Raw genomic sequence first — 19,754 nt, forward strand, 5'->3', positions numbered from 1 at the left:
ACACTTAGGGCACACATAGAAATGAGGTGGGATTAAGAAGAATCCATTATCATTCGTTATCAGTGAGTTTGTTGGAGTCTGGCAGCTATCCTTTCTAAAAGCATTGCTCTCCCAACAATGACGTATTGACATCATTTAATGGAGTCTGGTGGAGCGTCACCTAAGAGGAAACTAATACTCTCTCACAGGATTTGGAGGGTTGCGAATGAAAATATAGCACCAGCCCAAAAATGCCTCCAAGGCCAGATGAATTGAATCATTGTTTCTGAATATATGGAAAAACCAGCTGTCTCCATTGTTTTCTGTGATGATGCCCAATTTTATTTGATCCCAGTGGCTCCATTCAATTATCTTACATGCACCAATAATGTCACTGCTGCCAAACAATGGAACAAAATGGTTTTCTGTGTGGGCCTTAACATGTCTGTGTAAACTGAAAATTAATGTAATGAAACTGGATGTGAGCCACAAATACAGTAACTGTGGAGTTTTTATAAGAGGTTCTTTTTTTTCCAATCCCACCACTCTTAAATTTAACCAGCACAGTTATATGACCAGTAATGATTCTGCTCTACAGTTCCATATCACGCTGATCATCACAGCCACGGTCAACCTTTACTGCATGTGTGTTGTGCACACAGGGCGACTTTCTCCACTCTGCACTGAACTGCATAAACTGGGATTCTGTTTAGATCTGGCACATGTAACTGAAGTTTGGTAAGTGTTTCCAAACAAATTAAAGACTCCAGTTGGAAAACAAACCTAACACCTTCAGATGGCTTTATAGAAAGTTAATCAGCTAAAATCGGAGGAACGTGCAAGCTGTTATGGATGAGAGGTGCTGATAAAAATCCAATATTAAACTTTACTCTGCATCCTGGAATTAGTGCCATGATTGGAGTATAACTGTTTGTTTCTGTGCAATTAGATGTGTCTGCAGGTTTTTTTTTTTTATGACAGAAAAACAGGAGAGTAAAACGTGAATAAAATTTGTTTGTGTGATTTTAGAGAGGTGTATAAGTACCCAACCCATTCAAGTGACAAAAATATTAAAAAAAAACACCTGTACCATGTACAATTCACTGTTGGCTCAGGGCAGGCAAGTGGCTGTGGTTGGATTCTGGTCACTGTTAACATCTACTGTAGCTCCAATTTGAGAGAGTCAACTGAAATACACTTTGTGGGCACATCACAAAGCTCTACTCATGAGGTGGTATGTCTGTATACATCGAGGGGTTTTCTTGAAAGAAATCAGAGTGTCATTGATCTTTATTTGACCGTGGCACAGTGAAATTGAGCTTGTGCATCACTTGTGTATGGTTAAAACACTCGTAAAGGCAACCATACAGTCTGATTTGATAGGCCTTAGTCTGTCCCTTTAGGGGAAAACAAAAAAAACTGTTCAGTTGAAATGCTCTTTAGTGCATGTATGGAAATTTAAAATATTGGGTCTTTTAGGACTGTAGACATATAGATAAATATTCACGAATAACATGCAGACTTAAAAGTTTACATAGTTGCTGGGCAAGTGCCTTACATTCATATTATGAATATCAGTAAACATTCATATACTGTATATATCGGTTGTACACAATGAAAGCATTGCCTGGTGTGTAAAAAGAGGGAATTCTCAGTACCGCTACGAGGGCTGTTATTAGGAGCCTCTGTGTCAGCAAATTTATAATCTAAGTACAAAAAGCCATCTAACGTTTTATTTTCTTTTAAAAATTAATTTAAAAAAAAATAAACTTCTGATTATTATAGATAATATAGCGCTTCAAGGAAAACAAAAACAATAGATCAGACACTCAGAATGATCCGGTCAAAAGGCAACTGCACAAGAACAAAGTGTTTAACTTCAAAGTAATGTATCCAGATTGCAACATTATAATAGATCTGCTTTCAACTTACAAAAAGTAAATAAGCTCTTCTGGGAGCTCCTTTAAATAAAAGTAAAGGATTTGGGCATAAGGAGGGCTTTTATAGGTTCAGGTGTGCTGTAAGTTTGAGGCTTAGTCCTGCTGACCTTAGACCTAGCCAGATGACAGGACTCTACTCTTGCACTTATTTGTAATATATATTGCAATCCAATGATGCCACTAACTATGGCCTCACACTTTTCAAACAGCTGTCTGTCACATCCACAACAAAAGAAAAAATATATTTAGATCCACAAAGGCAGTGTTTGTTTCATCGCTGTTGTTATTGGATTATACTGTGGATTTTTGCATCAAACCCCTTTTTTATTGTCATTGTGTTTTAAAAACTTGGCACACAGCACTCCCAAATTACAATAGGGATGGGAAACATACCCAAGGTTTGATATGACAAGCAGATCCTTGTATGCAACATCCCCTTTGCGACATCCGCCCGTTTTCATCAAGTTTGCATTCGTGGGTTTACGCTGTTTTACCTTTGCATAGTTTGCGGTCTCGGTTTGGACTGACAACAATGCTAATGAGGCAATTAAAGTTCCTTGCACTAGCCAGCCTTAGAGGGGATCATTTCTGTCCTCTAGCATCAGGTGGCAGGTCCCTACATTCATTATTGCCTGCATAGTCCCCCTAATGGGATTGGATTTGAACTTATGAGTCAACAGGACTGTTATTGAATCTCAGCTGCTGAAGCAATTGTCCTCTTTCATCAACTTTCTCTTTTGCTTCTTTTCTAGAGTATCTCTACCGTTGCAGTCCTGTAGGAATTTTTCTATTTAGTTCTGCATAATGTAGTAAGACGAATGTAAGCTAGCAGAGGATGAAAGGGTTTTACAGACTTTACTTTGTTGCAATAGATTTTTTCAATTTTTTCACTTCTATGAGGCTGAAATCTTAGTATTGGAAGGTATGGTTGTGGAAGTAGGGATAACAGAAGTTTGCGAGTAGAAATGGTGGTGTTCTGTGCGGTTGGGTATCTCACACTTTGCCCTGTGTCTCCCTCACTTAGTGATTCCTTTGATTAGCTTTGAGCTTGTTGGTGGTAGTCCTCCTGGGGGCTCATTAGTTGTAATGACAAGGCCAAGATTTTAAAGTTAGCCAGTAAAAGACATAGTTAGTGGCTAGTACCTACTCTGCCTAATTCCTTAAGGCCTTCAGATTTTTGAAATTATTGATACATCAGGTAGTGCTGTTCCACACAGGACGACTTCTCAAGAAGCACTTTCTCTCCCTCACTTCAAAATATATCAGAGTCTTGCAGAGAATACTGTATTTTTACCAGCCCTTTGTGTGTGACCCTCCCTCCCTCACTATCTCACTCTCTCTCTCTCTCTCTCGCTCCCTCTTTCTCTCACTCTTATGTCAATTATGCCTTAGGATCTGGCTCTGGGGTCTGGCCTACATAGAGGCTTGCAGAGCTGACTCTAAACTAGCTGGGAGGGTTGCAAATGACTGCCTCGCTCTATCTGATGGCAGGAAGTCAGCGGAAACTCATTGAAAGTCACTGGAACTTTACCCGAGGAGAATGTTTGATTGGAATGATTTGCCTTGAATCTAGGAACTGACAAAGGGTGTTTTTGTCTGAGATTAAATAGCTCCCTAGAAACGAAGAAGGGATTTATTATTCATAAAGCAAAAATGGGTTGACAATGGACTGCAGGTCCTATATAACAGTTCAGACTGAGTACCTGGAAAGCGTTGCTCAAGAACATTTTCAAGGCAACAGAAGAGTGGAATGAGCTCAGAAAATTTGTGCACGATAAAGTAATGTTTACAGTCAGTAAATTCACATTATTTAGCTGTTTGTCAATACTCGATCTCAACACAATGAATATCCCTTTGAATAACCTATAAAAAATTAAAAAAATAATAATAATGAATGTTAGGCTTAATTTTCTGTTAATAAAATATATTTGATTAGATTTTTAATGCCATTTTAAAATGCTGTTTTACGATAACAGTCTTTCATGGAGATGCAGTTCATGGTCTTATCACAGAACAAATTGTTACAAGGTTAGGAAAGCATTAGTATTTACTGAAATTACAACTTGTAGGAAACACACACAACCTGTTTTTGATTCGCTGTGTATGTTTGGCTTTTTCTGTTTCAGGGCTGATCTTGCCTCCAGATGGAGCATGTCAACCGGCACTTGCTGCTGTTTGATATCAAGTACTTTCTCGTCCTGCTTTGCTAGTTTTGACACATGCCAGTGGCAACTGGACACTAAGAAAATCAGCAGCACAAATCTCAACAAAACAATTGGGTTGAGCTTGTGTCTGGTACTGCTACAGTCTCATTACAAGCAAGTGTGGCCCGGTTTTCAAATCAGATTTGGGCCACTTTCCTTTCTCTTCTTAAAACTGATGGACAGCACTGTGTCCAGCCCATGACCATGCAACTGCAGCAAAATCTGTCAAATCTGAAATGATGTGTTTTTTCCTCCACCACAGCTTCAGCACTGCCTACCAGTGTATCTACTACTCTCCAGAGCACACAGCCAAAGCTCAGGAGGTACTCAGCACCATGAGCCTCCTCCAGCCCCTCATCACAAGCTTAGCAGACCAGCTCCTTCAGGCTGCCCAGGAGCACTCTTCAACTGGACTAAAGGACGCACTCAAGAACCTTTCTGACAAGGTGAGGCAGCCCAAAAATCCTGTACCCAACCTCCCTTCCACCTCAGCTATCCCTGTATGCCTCTTTGGTGCAATACAGAAAGCACCACTTTTATTCGTGGACACATCATCACACATTGACAGGTAACACCTCAGCCTGTGGCAATAAATTCGTTTAAGCCCATATTCATCCAAAAACGACTTAATTATTTTCTCAGGGGTTCTGCTTCTGAGCTGATACGCAATAGTTTTCCTAGTGGAGCTGAAATCGAATGGGGTCTGTTCAGGTGGATATATTGGTTTAAATTGACTGCAACGCTAAATGTTTACCCTCTCAGAGGAGTTACCCTATAAGAGTGATTCGGTACCAGCTCTGTAATATCCAAAGTACAAGTTTCATTGACAATAAAAGCTGCAATATTAACAAATTCTCAAAATAATGGACGTTTATGAAGTTGAGGTGATTTTATCAGTATAATTAATGAATTACATCTGGTGCTGTCAGATTGCAATCTGTTGTGGGAGAGATGGTTTTTGCCACAGTGGAATAGAGCCCAATCAGCCTGCTTAATGGGTACATTCGCTCTGTCACCACTTCCTCTTATCCTTGATTAGACACGCACACATTTGCCAAGTAAACCCCTGGCCTGGTCAACACAAGAAGGGCTGCTCTCTGATTAAAATCTCAAGCCGGGTTCGTGTGTGTAGGTATGTGTGGCTGAGGGCAGCCGAAGTGTGAAACTGTGTCTGTCTGCTGATGTTCAAGTGACATCACTCTTTCAAGCCCCAGAGCCTCCAATCATGAACAACATCACATGATTTATATCAATATTTCCCCCTTCACATCTGCTCATCCATCACAAAAATCATCTTTTTTTACAGACACACAAATATCTGTGTGTTTGCATACACACATAGACTCGCGGTCACTTGTTCACACATGTACACAAGTGTGAAATCACAAGTCAAGTTTAGTCAGTTTCATTTTTATATCCAAAAATCACAATTTTGATTCAAGAGGCTTAAAAGAATCTTTCGAAAATTTGGGAAATTTTAGTTTCTTTCTGAGATTTAAATGAAAAGATCAGTAGAACTCTTGTGCTAGTCCATGAAATATGAAGCCACAGCCAGCACCTGGTTAGCTTAACTTATCACAAAGACTTGAAACGGGGGAAGCAGGCACCTCTGAAGCTCAGTATTTAACATGTTATATCTCAGTTGTTTTATTTACACAAAAACTGAAGTGTAAAAACTACAATTCACTGTTTTACGAGGGCAATATGTGCCCGACTATTCCTTGGCCAGGAGCAGTTGTACGGAAACTATCCTGTGATCGGGGAATAACTGTTTTTACACCTTGATTTTTGTATTGATTAAACACACAAGAAATAACACGTTAATGAGCAAAATTTAAAGGTTCTGGTAGGTGGATTTTGTTACTCTTCGAGAGAGCCAGTCCATTTACCCCCTATTTCCAGTCTTTGTGCTAGGCTAAGCTAACATACAGACGAGTGACAAATTAAAGGAAAAACCTGAAAAATGAATGGAGAAACGAGATGACAATGCCTCCTCCGTGGGAAACGAGGGGTCACTGAATGGTTTGATAAATATGAAAATGATGTGAATCATATGCTCTGGCCTACACAGTCAGCAGATTTTGGAACGACGTGTTAGGCAGTGCTCTCCACCAGCATCAACAAAAAACACCAAATTAGGGAATATCTTTTGGAAGAATGGTGTTCATCCCTCAGGTAGAGTGCATGAGACTTGTAGAATCAATGCCGAGGCGCACTGAAGCCGTTCTGGCAGGTCATGGTGGCCCAACACCCTACTAGGAAAACTTTATGCTGGCTATTCCGTTAATTTGTTGCCCGTCTGTATATATTTCAATCCAGCTACACATGTACTGTGAGTGACATCAATCTTCTCCCTTAACTCTCAGCAGGAAAGCAAATCATACAAGCAAGCATACTTCCCAAAATAACAAGCTTTTGGACAACATACACAGTCTTCCATCTTTACACGCTCGATTTAGATGAGGAAGAACTCCCCAAAAAAAACATAAATGATTAAAAAAAAAAAGGGTAGAAAAGACATACACACTAAAGAAAAAAAAACTCTATACGCAGACTTATGGTCAGATGGAATTTGATATCCATCTTACAGACATATAAATAAAGGCGAATGCATTTGTGAGTGGTTCTCTGCATTGATTGTGAAGTTTCTTCAGTAAAGACAGCAAGTCACACCCTCAGAGAATCTGAAGATGAGACACCTCCAGAAAAAATTAGGAGGATGTGAGAACCTTTTTTATCGAATACTTGCTTTCTCTGACTTGTTCCTTCTTGGTTCAGACCACCCGTCTCCAGGCTTGATTCAATATTTCACTCCAGAATACTTCTCCTTGGCACATTCTGATTACTGTTGGACACGGCAGATGTGCGGTTGCTTCTCTATGTATGATTATTATTCTGTTGATGATGATGATGATAATTTCTCTGATGATAATCACAGTGAAAAGACAATTGTCACGCATCTCCTCTCCCTCCAGCTGTGTCCTAGGACAAGTTATATGTCTTCGTTGTAACGGTTTCCTGGGAAGGTTTGTGGCTTTGCTTGTCTATGCATGATTATGTTAATAATATGCTGTAGAGAGGTCTTACACGCAATAGTGAGTGATTCACCTCAAAGCCAAGTGCTGTTTGAATCCGACCAGCTCTGTCCATTCAACCTCTGTCCACCTCACCTTTGAAGTTACACTGAGAGAAAAGGCTCTATTTATGAATTCGCTAATCCTTCAGCATAAAACCATTCGGGGTGAATAGATTCTTACAGTTTTCTTCTTTGTTAGATAAAACGTAACTTATTTTTTGCGCAGTCGGAGTCCACAGAGGCCTTTTTTTTTACTTGCGCTTCTGCTCAGTCAAGATCACATCAGCAGATTTATTGAAGAAAGACTAGAAAAAGAATTTCTCCCAAGGGATTTAGAGCATTTCAGAACTCTAAAACAGGTTGGTGTGGAAGAGTTACACTGAAGAGTAGTTTTTGCACATGGAAGAGCAAAGTTGCTTTGGTTTAGCCTATGATAAGAAAATGAAACTGCAATGCTTTTCTCTTTTGCCCAGAGGAGTGCACCTGTGATATTTCACTTTGAACACAATATCTATATGGATCCTGCGGAACAGTAAATCATTAAAATGTTTTCTGCACTTGCCCGTAGATCTTGATCTTGCAGGATAAAAACCTGGCACTGACTGAATATTTAAGAAAGTAACTCAATGAAGAGTTTCTTGATTGATACGCTTGGTTTCTAATGTAATCAGTCAACTCTTATCCACAACAAAAATGCCTGAATAGCATTTTTTTAAAACAAAATTCACCAGCATAAAAAGTAATTGTATAAGTACTGGCATAGTCAGATACATCAGTTCTGTGATCCTGTAGTTAGGAAGTGAAAATATGCCCCAGAATGTTTTAAATACAGTGTGTGTCTTTCTTCAATCATCTTAGGAAAGATAATGAATAATACATGGTCTCATAGATTGCAAATTAAAATTGAGGTCAGGTAAGCAGAGTTCAATTTAAACATGAATTCACATTTTGAATTTTTCAGTTACTGAATCAAACGTGGTTAATTTTTTAGTCAACTGGACATTTTCATCTTTAAAATGATATTTACTTCTTTGTATACAAATGTGTGAATCACATGATAGTATTCCAGCAGAAATGCCTGGTCTCAGACAATTAAACATTTCTTCTTATCCATAGATTTTAGCTCTCACATCACTGACTTACAGTAATGGAACTCATTTGGATTTGTGCAAGGCAATTAAAATGGATATGAATTAAATACAATGGTGTTTTAAGTGTAGTCATTGTTTGCTTCCTCTGCTTAAACATTCATCAAATGGCCAATTCAGTGTGGGTAACAGTCTTTATAGCTTTTGAATCAAGAACAGAAAAGTTAAACCATGTTCAGATGGACCAAAAATCATATTTTTTGGGGGGTTTTTTTGTGTTGTTTTTTTTTATGACTGAAACAGACCGTAGCTGCATCACAAGAGGAACACTTTGGAAGATGGACTCCTAAAGCAAGCCAGCAGTTTCTTCTCAATAAATGCTATAATAAGTGAGATTTTTGAAAAGTCGCCAAATTAACAGATGTAACAGGTCAGTGTTGGGAACTACAGTTTAATAAGGTGAGATCAATTTAAAGTGCATAACTGTATTGATGTGAAGGGTAAGTGTAGTGTGTTCGTTAAGTGTAGGCCCATATGAGGATAGGAGGATAGGTCATGGTCCCTCAGTGTATAGATGTGTAGCTGGTGGTAGTGGAGCAAAGGTGTATGATGGTAGAGGTTTTCAGTGCATTCACAGGTGATTCTTTGTCACAGAATCTTCTTTGAACTAACTATACAGTACTGAATCCTCATTGTTACTGACTGGATCAGTAGCTTCTAGCACTGGATTGCCCCTCGCTGATGACCAAAAGCGTGGTTACTACCGGTTACTGTAAAAGCTTACTGAAAGCTTGTGAAAGCCGCGGAAAAGATCATGATGTGATAATTCTTTTGGCTGCTGTTAAGCTACTAGGCGTATAAACAGTGCTTCTTTACACCTAATTGTGCGCCGAACTGAACATAACAGTTTGAATCTGCAACGGATTGAACATACTACTTAACTGAATCAGTGCTGAGTGTCACAGCGTTATGAACAACCTACATACTCAATGATTACGAGTGTCCGACCTGAACTGAGCTGAAGGAAGCGATTTGATCATGGGTCAAATATGGTGATACCAGTGACATATTCATAGGAATTGTGAATTTAAGAGATGGAGAAGATTAGAGCCATAAGAAGCGGCAGAACGTGAGTGACAAGATTCTCCCTGTTGAACTATTAAATCTTCACTTCAATGGGGTGCATTGCAGACTTTAAGTGCCCCTAAACCTTTTTATATTGATTTCCACCAAAGGGCTGAAAGATAACTTTTAGGTGTTAAGATATGATTATATGATTTCTGCTAGACAAAATTATCTTTCTTATACCAACATTTTTTATTTTAGGCCTTTTTCTTATTTTACTGTATACTGGATAGGTGGCTGTACAAGGGATAATTACACCAATGACAGGATCAGAAATCACTCCTTTGTTTAATTATTGGCAGGTCATTTACACAGGCAGTCTGTTAAAAGGGGTCACAAGTTGACATTGCTTTATTTTAAGGGGTCAAAAGGCAAAAAATCTCAAAATCACTTCCTCATGACATCCATACAAAGGCCTTCTTTGCTGACCAAGCTGTCTCCACAACGTCTGGCGGTCTCAACAAACTCATTCACTATTCTGTCCACATCAGAGAAGTAGGCATTTGCGTGGCAAACATACTATATGTATATAATGACCTGGCAGGTTTCTTTTCACGGAGGCTTGGCTCATGTGTTTTGTTAGACTACATTTTGCTGCGGTAATAGAATTGCTTATTGCAGTGCTAACTCAATTACTCTTGAGAGCCCTTATCATTTTTTTTTACACAGTGGCAGCAGCGTGTGCGATGCTCCTTGGTACCGGGATCATCATGAACTTACAGTAGCTGGTGAATTTGAGATCAAAGGAGGTGTGCTCCTGGAGAACCAGGCTGGAGGAGAAGAAATTGAATTGTTTGTTGTTTGTTGCTGTTTTTGCTGCTCACTGGCTGTGCTGCGGCAATAGAGAGCAGCTACTTTATTGTGAAGGAGAGTGTTCATTTTCCTTGTTTCTTTTCACTTGCTCTGTAAATAGTTACCCGCTTCCAAGTTCACTTCCACCTGTATTTTCATCCACCCACTCTCCCTAACAATGTGACAGTCTCTGTCTATCTCTCTCTCTTACTATGTCTCTTTTGCTTTTTCAGTGCTTACATTTCCATTTGCAATCCCAATATAACTTTCAGTGTCTGTTTTATTTCCGATCCCTCTCTCTCTTCTCTGCTACAGACAGAACAGTTTGTTCACACACTTAAGGATGAATTGGTCAAGAGTGCACTACTAGCATTACATGCAGCACAGCCTGGGTACGTTTCCAAGAACCAGAAGCAAACCCCGGTCCAGGCAGACCAACATCAAGGCCACATCCTCCAGCGCAGTGACCAGAACCAGAGTCCGGTCCAGGGACTTCTAGGCCACAGTCCAGCCACGTCAGTCACTGAGAGCACAGTGGTGTGTAATAATGTGGAAGGATCACAAACCACAACTAGAGGAGAAGGTGGGCCTTTGCCTCTGAAACACCAAGACTCCATACCGCACCATAAAGAGTATGACGAGGAGGAATGGGTGAGTCTGACTTCTAGGTCATTAAGAAATCTTTCAAAGCTGTGGCTTTTTATGGTTTTAGTTTATTTACGTACAACATGACAAACTGTTATTTTTACTGCTGGTCCTCACTGTAGAGTACATGTGGGGAAATAAGCTGTATTACAGACAATCCATTTTTATGGCAAATAAGTTAAATTACCTGCAAAATTAGATTGCATACCAAACATTACTTTTTTTTTTTTAATGAGAGCTTTTCTCAAAGGAGTTTAACCATTTCTTCATGACAAACTGACTCCGTGTCCTTTTCACTGAATCCAAGCCATGCTGCTTCTTTTCACTGAAGTGCGTGTGACTGTTGGTTTGTTTTGCATGACTACAGTGTACGCCACACTGACAGCAGGAGTTTGTCATGATTTCTGCACACCAATGCCCAATTATCTCTCAAAATATTCCTCACAGTTATAAGATGTTCAAACCCCATTTTTGAAGCTTCAAAGACCAAAATACACACCACCACTCTACAACATACACACACACGTGGATTGTCATAGTTGTACACGCACACATAAGTGAAAACATCTACTCGTCAGTGAATATTAAGAGCTCAGGAAAAGAGACAGAAAGCTGCAAACAATGGAAACACTTCGAGAGTAACAGAATATCCAGACAGTAATTTCCTTTTGACCTTTTGCACAAAAAGCCAGTTTAGACTGTAAAGGGAAACACCTTTTTGCTTTGTTTTTGAATGTAAAGGATGTATATATATATATATATATATATATATATACACACACACACACATTTAAATGATTTAACAGTCTTCTTTTTCATTGCTTATTTCACATTTTCATTTCAATCTCACTATCTCAAACAGAGAGAGAGAGAGAGAGAGTGTGAGAAACTGATCTGATCAGTGAGGCTGATCTGATTGCTGATTGTATATTCGGCTCTTTTAGGACAGGGTGTGGGCCAACGTGGCAAAATGTCTCAACTGTGTGATCGCCATGGTGGACAAACTCCAGGAGGAAGAGAGCAGCAAACAGGAGTCAGTCCCCGAACAGCAGCTAGCTGATGTCATCACCTCACACAACCCTGGTAAATAACGTTTTTTTGAAGCACAATTATCAATTGGCTTCGGCAGGAACCATCCATTGAATGTGGTTATGTATCTGCCATAAATGGTTGTGATTTTGCACATTGGCAGGTAACTGACTATCAATGGAAAACCTGTACTATTATTAAAGTGTACCTATCTGATGTTTGCTGGTCAGTATTGAAATTTGCAATCCTGTCTAGCCACTGGACATAAACATTAGAGAGATACCTGTCTTGATTGTAGCTCAGCAACATGAATATTTTATTTTACTATAATGGACATCCATCCATCCTCCGCTTTCTAAACCATTCTCCTGTATTTAATTAAGAAGTGATATACTTTTATTAATACTAGACTGGTAAGTCAGCTCCTTAAATTGTCATTGTTTAAATTTAAATTTCTGAGGTCTTATTTCAATATAAACATGGTTATCTGGTTCACTATTGAACCAGATAACCGTTGTTGTTGCCATTGTTGGTCAATTTACTTCAGCAACAGAATCAGAACCCAAAGCCGACCTAATGGTTATGATGAATCAAATCAAATATACTTAATTACTTTTTTTTAGAGACACTACAACAAAAAAAAAAAAACGTTCCTTCCTTAGAGAGAGAGAGATAAAGGCACCTTTCTGGAGCACAGTCTAAAAGATGCAGAATAAAATATCCTTTAGCAGCACAAACAGGTTGCACAACAAGGTGATTATCGTAGTTTTTTTTTTTTCTTTCTGCATGATTGGTCCCAAAATTGGTATTAAATATCTTTATATGTGGTAATTAAAGCTAATAACATAATTATTAACTCTTTGATATCTGCAGACAACCTGCTGTGTGTTAGAAGGCTCAGACTCAGTGGTGACATAGACGTTATCTATAAAAGATAGATAACCTCAGTTATCTATAAAAGCCTGCAAAACTGGAGGCACTTTAGAATACAGTAAGTAAATATGGATCATGATTCCTTCCTGTTTATTGAAAATGTATCTTCCCAGATTCAGAGGTTGTTTTATGTCTTTGGTTAATAAGATATCGCGGTGCATCATAGGTTATTAACTTTGTATAAACAATATCCATCATTATCATTGGCAACAAATCTGTTCTCATCACAAAAAAGCGGCTAATTTTAGCTTAAGAAGCGCTTTTCGGCCAAAAATTATATTAAAGTAAACCAAATGCACATTCTCACTGTGTGAGTTGAAAGGAGCGACACAAGACTCTGGTCCAACTCCGAGACTCCCTGTTGTTTAAGCATTAGCAAAAGAGAAACTTAAATTGTTGCCAGAGAAGTGGATGAAAGCTATATTTGATATGCAGAGCCATTCACTGTTGACCGCAAGCTGCCCAGTCTTCCCTTACGTCCAATGAAGTCCTGCATCAAGCTTGTGTCCAGACAAGTGCTCGGCCTCTTACAGCTGCCAACTGGCACACACAGCAGCGGCATTAGTCTTACCAGGCGACAAGGAGAGGCTGTGTGTGTGTGTGTGTGTGTGTGTGTGTGTGTGTGTGTGTGTGTGTGTGTGTGTGTGTGTGTGTGTGTGTGTGTGTGTGTGTGTGTGTGTGTGTGTGTGTGTGTGTTTGTGTGAGAGTTAGGGAAAAGGGTTGGGCTTAGGCATTCAGTTGTGATGGTTAAAGTTAGGGCAAGCGACTAGAGAATGCATTGACGGGTCCCCACAAATACAGCAAAACAAGGATGTGTGGCTGTGTCTGTTATAGGCTACTTTTGGGGATATATTTCAAACTAAAGATAATTTGATTGGGCATGACTTGTCAGTGTGCGTGTGTGTGTTTGTGCGTGCGTGTGTGTGTGTGTGTGTGTGTGTGTGTGTGTGTGTGTGTGTGTGTGTGTGTGTGTGTGTGTGTGTGTGTCGCAGGCAAATGCACTCTCAGACATCTGTGCAATTGTTGGTACCTTCATATCATTTTGTGCCTGTGTGTGCATGTGTGTTTCCATGCGTCTGTCAGTCCAAGTGAGCTGGCAGTTAAGAACAAGGCCATCCGCCGGTGTTCAGTCTGACAGATAAGCTCAACCCCCCCAAGCACCTTTATTAAGACGCTGAACAGGCTCAGAGCAAGTGGTCGTCTGCTTGTCTAAATACAAACATGGACGGAATAATGGGAGAGGCTTTATCTCCTCGCAGAGAACGATGAAGCCCAGGCTTTTGATGACAAGGTGTTGTGGGGGTTTAGATGTTTGGACAGGTGGGCTGGGGAAGAGATGACAGCTGGAGTTCTGTTTCCTCCTTCTCTGTGCAGAGGCACTATTTGCAGAATGAGATAAGACGTGATTTCTCTGACAAGACAAGTCCAAGGCTGATGTGCTATACATTCTCGGTCATATCCAACTGTTTTGTGTGTGTGTGTGTGTGTGTGTGTGTGTGTGTGTGTGTGTGTGTGTGTGTGTGTGTGTGTGTGTGTGTGTGTGTGTTTCTGTCTGTCTGTCTGTCTGTCTGTCTGTCTGTCTGTCTAGGTGTGTATGTCCACACTGATCCCCGTTTCCCCCCCAGGAACTTTCTAATATATTGGATCTGAACAGAATGCATGGCTGGAACACTCAATTCCAACGTTACTTAGCCAACACTGCCCCCTGTTGGCTAAGTAAGGAGGTTGTAAGAAACCTGTTCTGGATGGAGGAAATGCATTTAAGACACCATGAAAACACACTGTAGCTGTGTCCCAGTTCCTGCATATTATTTCGAAGCAGGTTTTGAGTATGTAGTGTGGCAAAGTTTAGCTTACTCAAAGAAGTCAGTCTGCATTACTGAACCTGTTTGATCTTCAATTTTTTGCTGTTGATATAAAATATTGTCTCTCAATCGAATACTGAATGAAATAGAGGATCACAGCTGCGACAGTTAATAAATCTTAGATAAATATTAAATCAGTGTGTTATGAAAATCAGTATATAGTAAATGGTGTCTGTGAGTCCCAACCAGGGGCACTTGTACTCCAGGGGGTACTTCTGCTGTTGCCAGGGGTTACATAGAAGGCTCAGCTAATTAGCTCATTTAATCGACTTAACTACTCTCAACTAACTCAACCGCATGTGATTCGATTAAAAAAAATATATCCACATATATGAGTTAATCGGAAAAATGTACAAATAGGAGTGATTGGTGTGATGCTGATCTTTGATAATTTACAATAACCAGTAAGCCGTCCGTCAACCTGGGTCAGTTGTAATACATCAACACCTAATGTGCAATTGACTGTGTGAAAACCGAGCACAGGGCGCACAGTTGGGAGGAGAGACACAAACCGGTGGGAGGTTTCGTTCAACTTAGGCAGCACAAAGCAAGTTGTCGGTATTTCAGTTGACTTTTAGACATTGTGCTGAGAGTAGACGTCTCAGAACCATGTCTGTTTCTGGATCAAAGTCACTCTGCTGCCAATGTGGTGACTTTGTAAAGAAGAGCATACTAAGTATTTGTGGCAAATGTGCAGCAGTAACAACATAATCCTTAAAATGTTCAAATTAATAAATATTTTAATTCAACACTCTCCAACCCGCAGATGGGTGTAAATCAGCAAAAACTAAATGAAACATTACATGTGGATATAGCACGAAACTCATTAAAGCAGTCTGCACTGATGTATAAGTTAATGAGTGATTCTCACAGTGTGTGTTGCTCACAGCTGCTTTAGACTGTATGAAAAGCCTCTCCTTCGCTTTATTTAATCCCTGCAGCCATCTGAAGGACAGATATGTTGATAAATCTGCAGTGTCTGATCTGAGAAGTGCTGCACCAGAGCGTAGTGTCTTTACGCACGGCCGTCCGTTGTGTTTACCGTGATCAAATTGTATGCAAATGACACCAGGTTGCTACAAAACAGCCACACACATCTCTACACACGTCAGACTGGTTGGTTATAACTCAATACTTTGCCTGTGGATGCAGGAGACCGTAGATTAGGGGGGCACATTAATTCTGTGCATAACTATCTCCTTTCCAACTTTTTTTTGATGTTTCACTCTTGCAATGCAAATGCTATTATGTCAAATCAACCACAATATGATGTGAATATTTAGGACATTCTGTAGGGTAGAATTTTGACTGAAATAGCATCGGATTGGTGCAATCATATAAGTGGCTTCACTTAAGTTTTTTTTTTTTTTTTTTTTTTAAATTATTTATGTCTTTACTCATCATAATATTTAGCTGTTAAAACAATCACCCCCTATGCCTTAGTCTGCAGATTTGTGGTGATGGGGGTTCATGTCGTTCCGCTTAGCACCATCCAGACAACACAATGATTTCCTGGAGCGGCGTAGAGCTATTGTCATCATACCTCACTGATTGGCTCAGCTCTTTCAGAGCTATGACACCCGCAGAGCTATGACTGGTTGAGGGTGCATTTATTTTTATTATTTATCACCATACCCTCCAATCCACATATATACTTCACCCAGCCCACTGCACCTTGCACTGCAGTGCCTACATGAACCGAAATAGCAGGTATGATTGGAGGCACTCACACAGTCTGTACACCCAGGATTCCATTTGTTTACAGTTCTTCCTTCCTGTAATTCATCCCCGTCGTCTGGGAAACATGAATGACTGAACCGGTTCCAACTCACAGATAAACTGTTCGTTGTTTCTGGCTGAGAACACAAGTGGTGTAATCTACAACAACAGCATATCTGTCATTCCATCTCTGTCTACACTCCCACCCCTATCCCCCATCCCATCTGTCCGCCTCTATTTTTCCCCAATCCAATCTTTCTCCGTAGGTGACTGGAGGGAGCAGCTGTGTCCTCTGGTGGCCAGGTTAAAGGAGTGTGTGATGGAAGTGGTGGAGAAGGCTAAGAAAGCCATGACTTTTGTGCTCCTGCAGGAGGCAGCCTGCAGCATACCACAGGGGTTTGTCCTCCAACAGAGGCGAGACGTGGTCTTCAGTCAGGCGGTAGGTGGAAATACTGAGGTAATACCAACTCCCTATAATTCCTCTAGAGGATACCAAGATCACTTCAGTAATGTATTTGTCGTAGTTCATCTTAAGCAGAGTTTTTTTCCTTTGCTTTTGTTTTAACATCTAATACTTTGATATTTTTAAATTTAGCCTTTTGAGCTGTAAAGCAGATTATTGCATTTTCCTTTGTGGTCCAAAGTTCACTGAATGGTACACTTTGCAACTCCAAACTTGTGCCTTGCCTGTCCAAACAACACTCCCCTCACATTATTGAATGTTCCCAAACGCTGACATTTAAATTGTCACGTCAAAATTGAAAACATTATATTTTTAAGGCTATAAACTATCATTTATTTGTAGACGTTTACTCCGCAGGTTCCATTCATTTTACAGATTGAATTTTGGTGTATCCTTACACAAAAACTAATATAAATAAGCATGAAAATAGGGAGGCTTTGTACTAAACAGTTTGCTTCAAAAAGCTTAAAACAAATAGCTGCCAGAGGAGTGACAACATTCTTCATGATTACAATATGACAGCTCAAACCTTGTGGTATGAATACAGCTGTGAGGCTGATTGACATGCTTACCCTTGTATTGCAGCTGAATCGTTTTAGACCCTGTATATTCTAGGTTTCCCATTTTACGAGCATACTGTTGGCTGTTTGTGCTAACAACAAATTGCGGGAGATATGGATCAAACAGGGTTTTTTTTTCTTTTCTTTTCTTTTTTTTTTTTTCAGCTTGCAGCCTTAGCCTGCGGCTTCATCATGAGACTGTACGCAGGAATGCAGGACAAAGGATTCCTGAGGCAACTCCACCTGGTTGGCCTGGTCGCCCAGTTTGAGAGCCTGCTCAGTACCTACAGTGAGTAAATTTGTAAGAGTTAAATCAGAACCGGCAACCTCAAAAATGCAGCTTTTCACTTGTTTTTACTTGTTAGGAAGGAAACACCCTAATAGCTGTTTGGTTTAGATTAATCTGGCTAGGACGATAAGTAAACTGGCAATAACCAATCACAACATGTGTCAAGGTGATAAGTCACTGCAGTGTTTTTATTGGCATAATAACTTTATTAAACATGTTCAAGGTGAAGGTTAAACACAGTCTCTTGAGGATGGATGTATATCAGATCAATGCAAAGACAGGAGACTGAATCAAGTTGAGGCCCTTTTAAGATATGAGTGCACAGATTCTTCCTACCTGCACCACCATGATCAAAGTTCTCAATTTGTGCTGGTTCTCATCAAGCTCATTGTGCAGCTCTCACAGAAGTTAAACGGATTGGTCAGTGAAATTAACAGCTGAAAAGCAGCACAAGGAGCTTTGTGGCAGCTAAGACATAAGGACAGCTAATGCCTTAACCCCTTTCATGTCTCCCCCAAATAATGCCTCTGCAGTGTCAAACATGGGCAACTCCCCTCATTCTGAGTAAATAAAAGGCAATGTTTGAAAATTAAGAGTTAAATCACCACTAATCTTCTTTGGTTAAACGTTTTTTTAAGGTGAAGAGATTGGGATGCTGGAGGACATGGAGGTTGGAATCTCAGACCTGCACAGAGTCATGTTCAAGATCACAGAGGCCAAGACAGATGACCTCAGTGACCTCCAGCCTTTAGTGTGTGGCCGACGGTGAGAGATTATCCCCTTCTCTGTTTCCTTTTGTGCTTCAGTCTAACTTGTTCCATCTGTCTGTTTATGTGATAATGGAATATCCTAAAGACAAAGCTGTTGCATACTACAACCTGATGTAGTAATAGCATAGTAGCAGTTCAGTACATTGCAAGGAGCAATTACAGATAATTGTCTGTTGTCATCCAGTTGCCAACACAAGTCCCTCGATGAGCATTAGAATAACACGCTATCAATAAAATTGACATGTTTTCATTTTATGGTTTGGGAGAAACACTTTATTTTAAGAGTCCTCTTGATTCTTTATTGTCTGCACGTCATCTATTAGAAAGGGCCCGACCTGTAACTGCAATTACAGGAAGGAAGCGTCCTAGAAAAGGAGCGTAATGTACTGTAATTTGGCACTTATAATAGGGAGTGTTCATCTGGTACACTTTCAATTAACTAACTAATAGCATAACCTTGTACAAATGTGACCATGTTTTAATCGAATTCCTTGTGTAAACTCTACTGAACTATGCTACTACAGTGTAATTTCCTGGCTCTTTCTTACTGTGAAAAAAATATATATACTGTATATGAACATATGAGTATGTTGGAATTTTACCTGATTAACAAATGTTGTTAATAAAGTGAGTTCAAGTGATCAACAGTGCAGGGGTTCTTCTTTTTAGTCAGTCAGAGTTTTTAATCTGACACACCTGTTAATTGACCCTTGTAGTAACTGTTGGGGCTTGTTCTCAAGTACTCAAAAGAGTTGGTACTTAACCATTTGAATTGTGTTAGAATATGGTCACTAATTTCCATCTAATTATTACGAAATTCCATAGTTCTTTCCAAACAACCCCCTGGCAAACTGTTCATAAATTTTAGGAACCCATAAAATAAATAAAAATAAAAGTGTTACCAGTTTACAGCCAGTAAAAGTAGTTGGTTATTTTAACTGATAATAAGATTGATGTTTTCAGATAAGGGTTAAGAAATTTAGTGATGCATCCAGGAAAGTGTAAAACAGAATAACATCACAATCTCAGAGTAGGACATTTTCTGTTCACAAAAGCTTTACTGCATAAAGGTTTCAGTAGAACAGAAGCTAATAACAACTTGACAGCAGCCATTTCTTCTTTTACAAGAATCTGATTATAGTGCCTCATTCGAGAATGCTGGCTGAGACCCCCCTTTTGCTGGTGTGGAGTTTGACACAGACAGAAACCTCCATTACAATTTGTACAGAAGAGAGTTTTTAACAACAAGGGGTTCCAGATCAAATATTAGCCCCCAC

At 39.7% G+C, this 19,754-nt stretch overlaps 1 protein-coding gene across 12 annotated transcripts in view; it reads left to right on the top strand.

Moving 5' to 3' along the window:
• Positions 1-19,754, top strand: part of inpp4b (inositol polyphosphate-4-phosphatase type II B) — a 237,754-nt gene that overhangs the window by 204,807 nt on the left and 13,193 nt on the right. For 10 of the 12 annotated variants that reach the window (XM_040147195.1, XM_040147196.1, XM_040147198.1 and 7 more), the window contains 6 exons: positions 4,386-4,569; positions 10,520-10,855; positions 11,794-11,932; positions 16,662-16,852; positions 17,584-17,707; positions 18,346-18,472. In XM_040147195.1, the coding sequence (XP_040003129.1) occupies positions 4,386-4,569; positions 10,520-10,855; positions 11,794-11,932; positions 16,662-16,852; positions 17,584-17,707; positions 18,346-18,472 (1,101 nt within the window). The remainder of the gene's footprint in view (positions 1-4,385; positions 4,570-10,519; positions 10,856-11,793; positions 11,933-16,661; positions 16,853-17,583; positions 17,708-18,345; positions 18,473-19,754) is intronic. The other 2 variants (XM_040147203.1, XM_040147199.1) reach the window with 1 other exon arrangement.

The sequence above is a fragment of the Xiphias gladius genome, chromosome 15 (assembly GCF_016859285.1).
Source record: "Xiphias gladius isolate SHS-SW01 ecotype Sanya breed wild chromosome 15, ASM1685928v1, whole genome shotgun sequence".
NCBI classification, from domain to species: Eukaryota; Metazoa; Chordata; class Actinopteri; order Istiophoriformes; family Xiphiidae; genus Xiphias; species Xiphias gladius.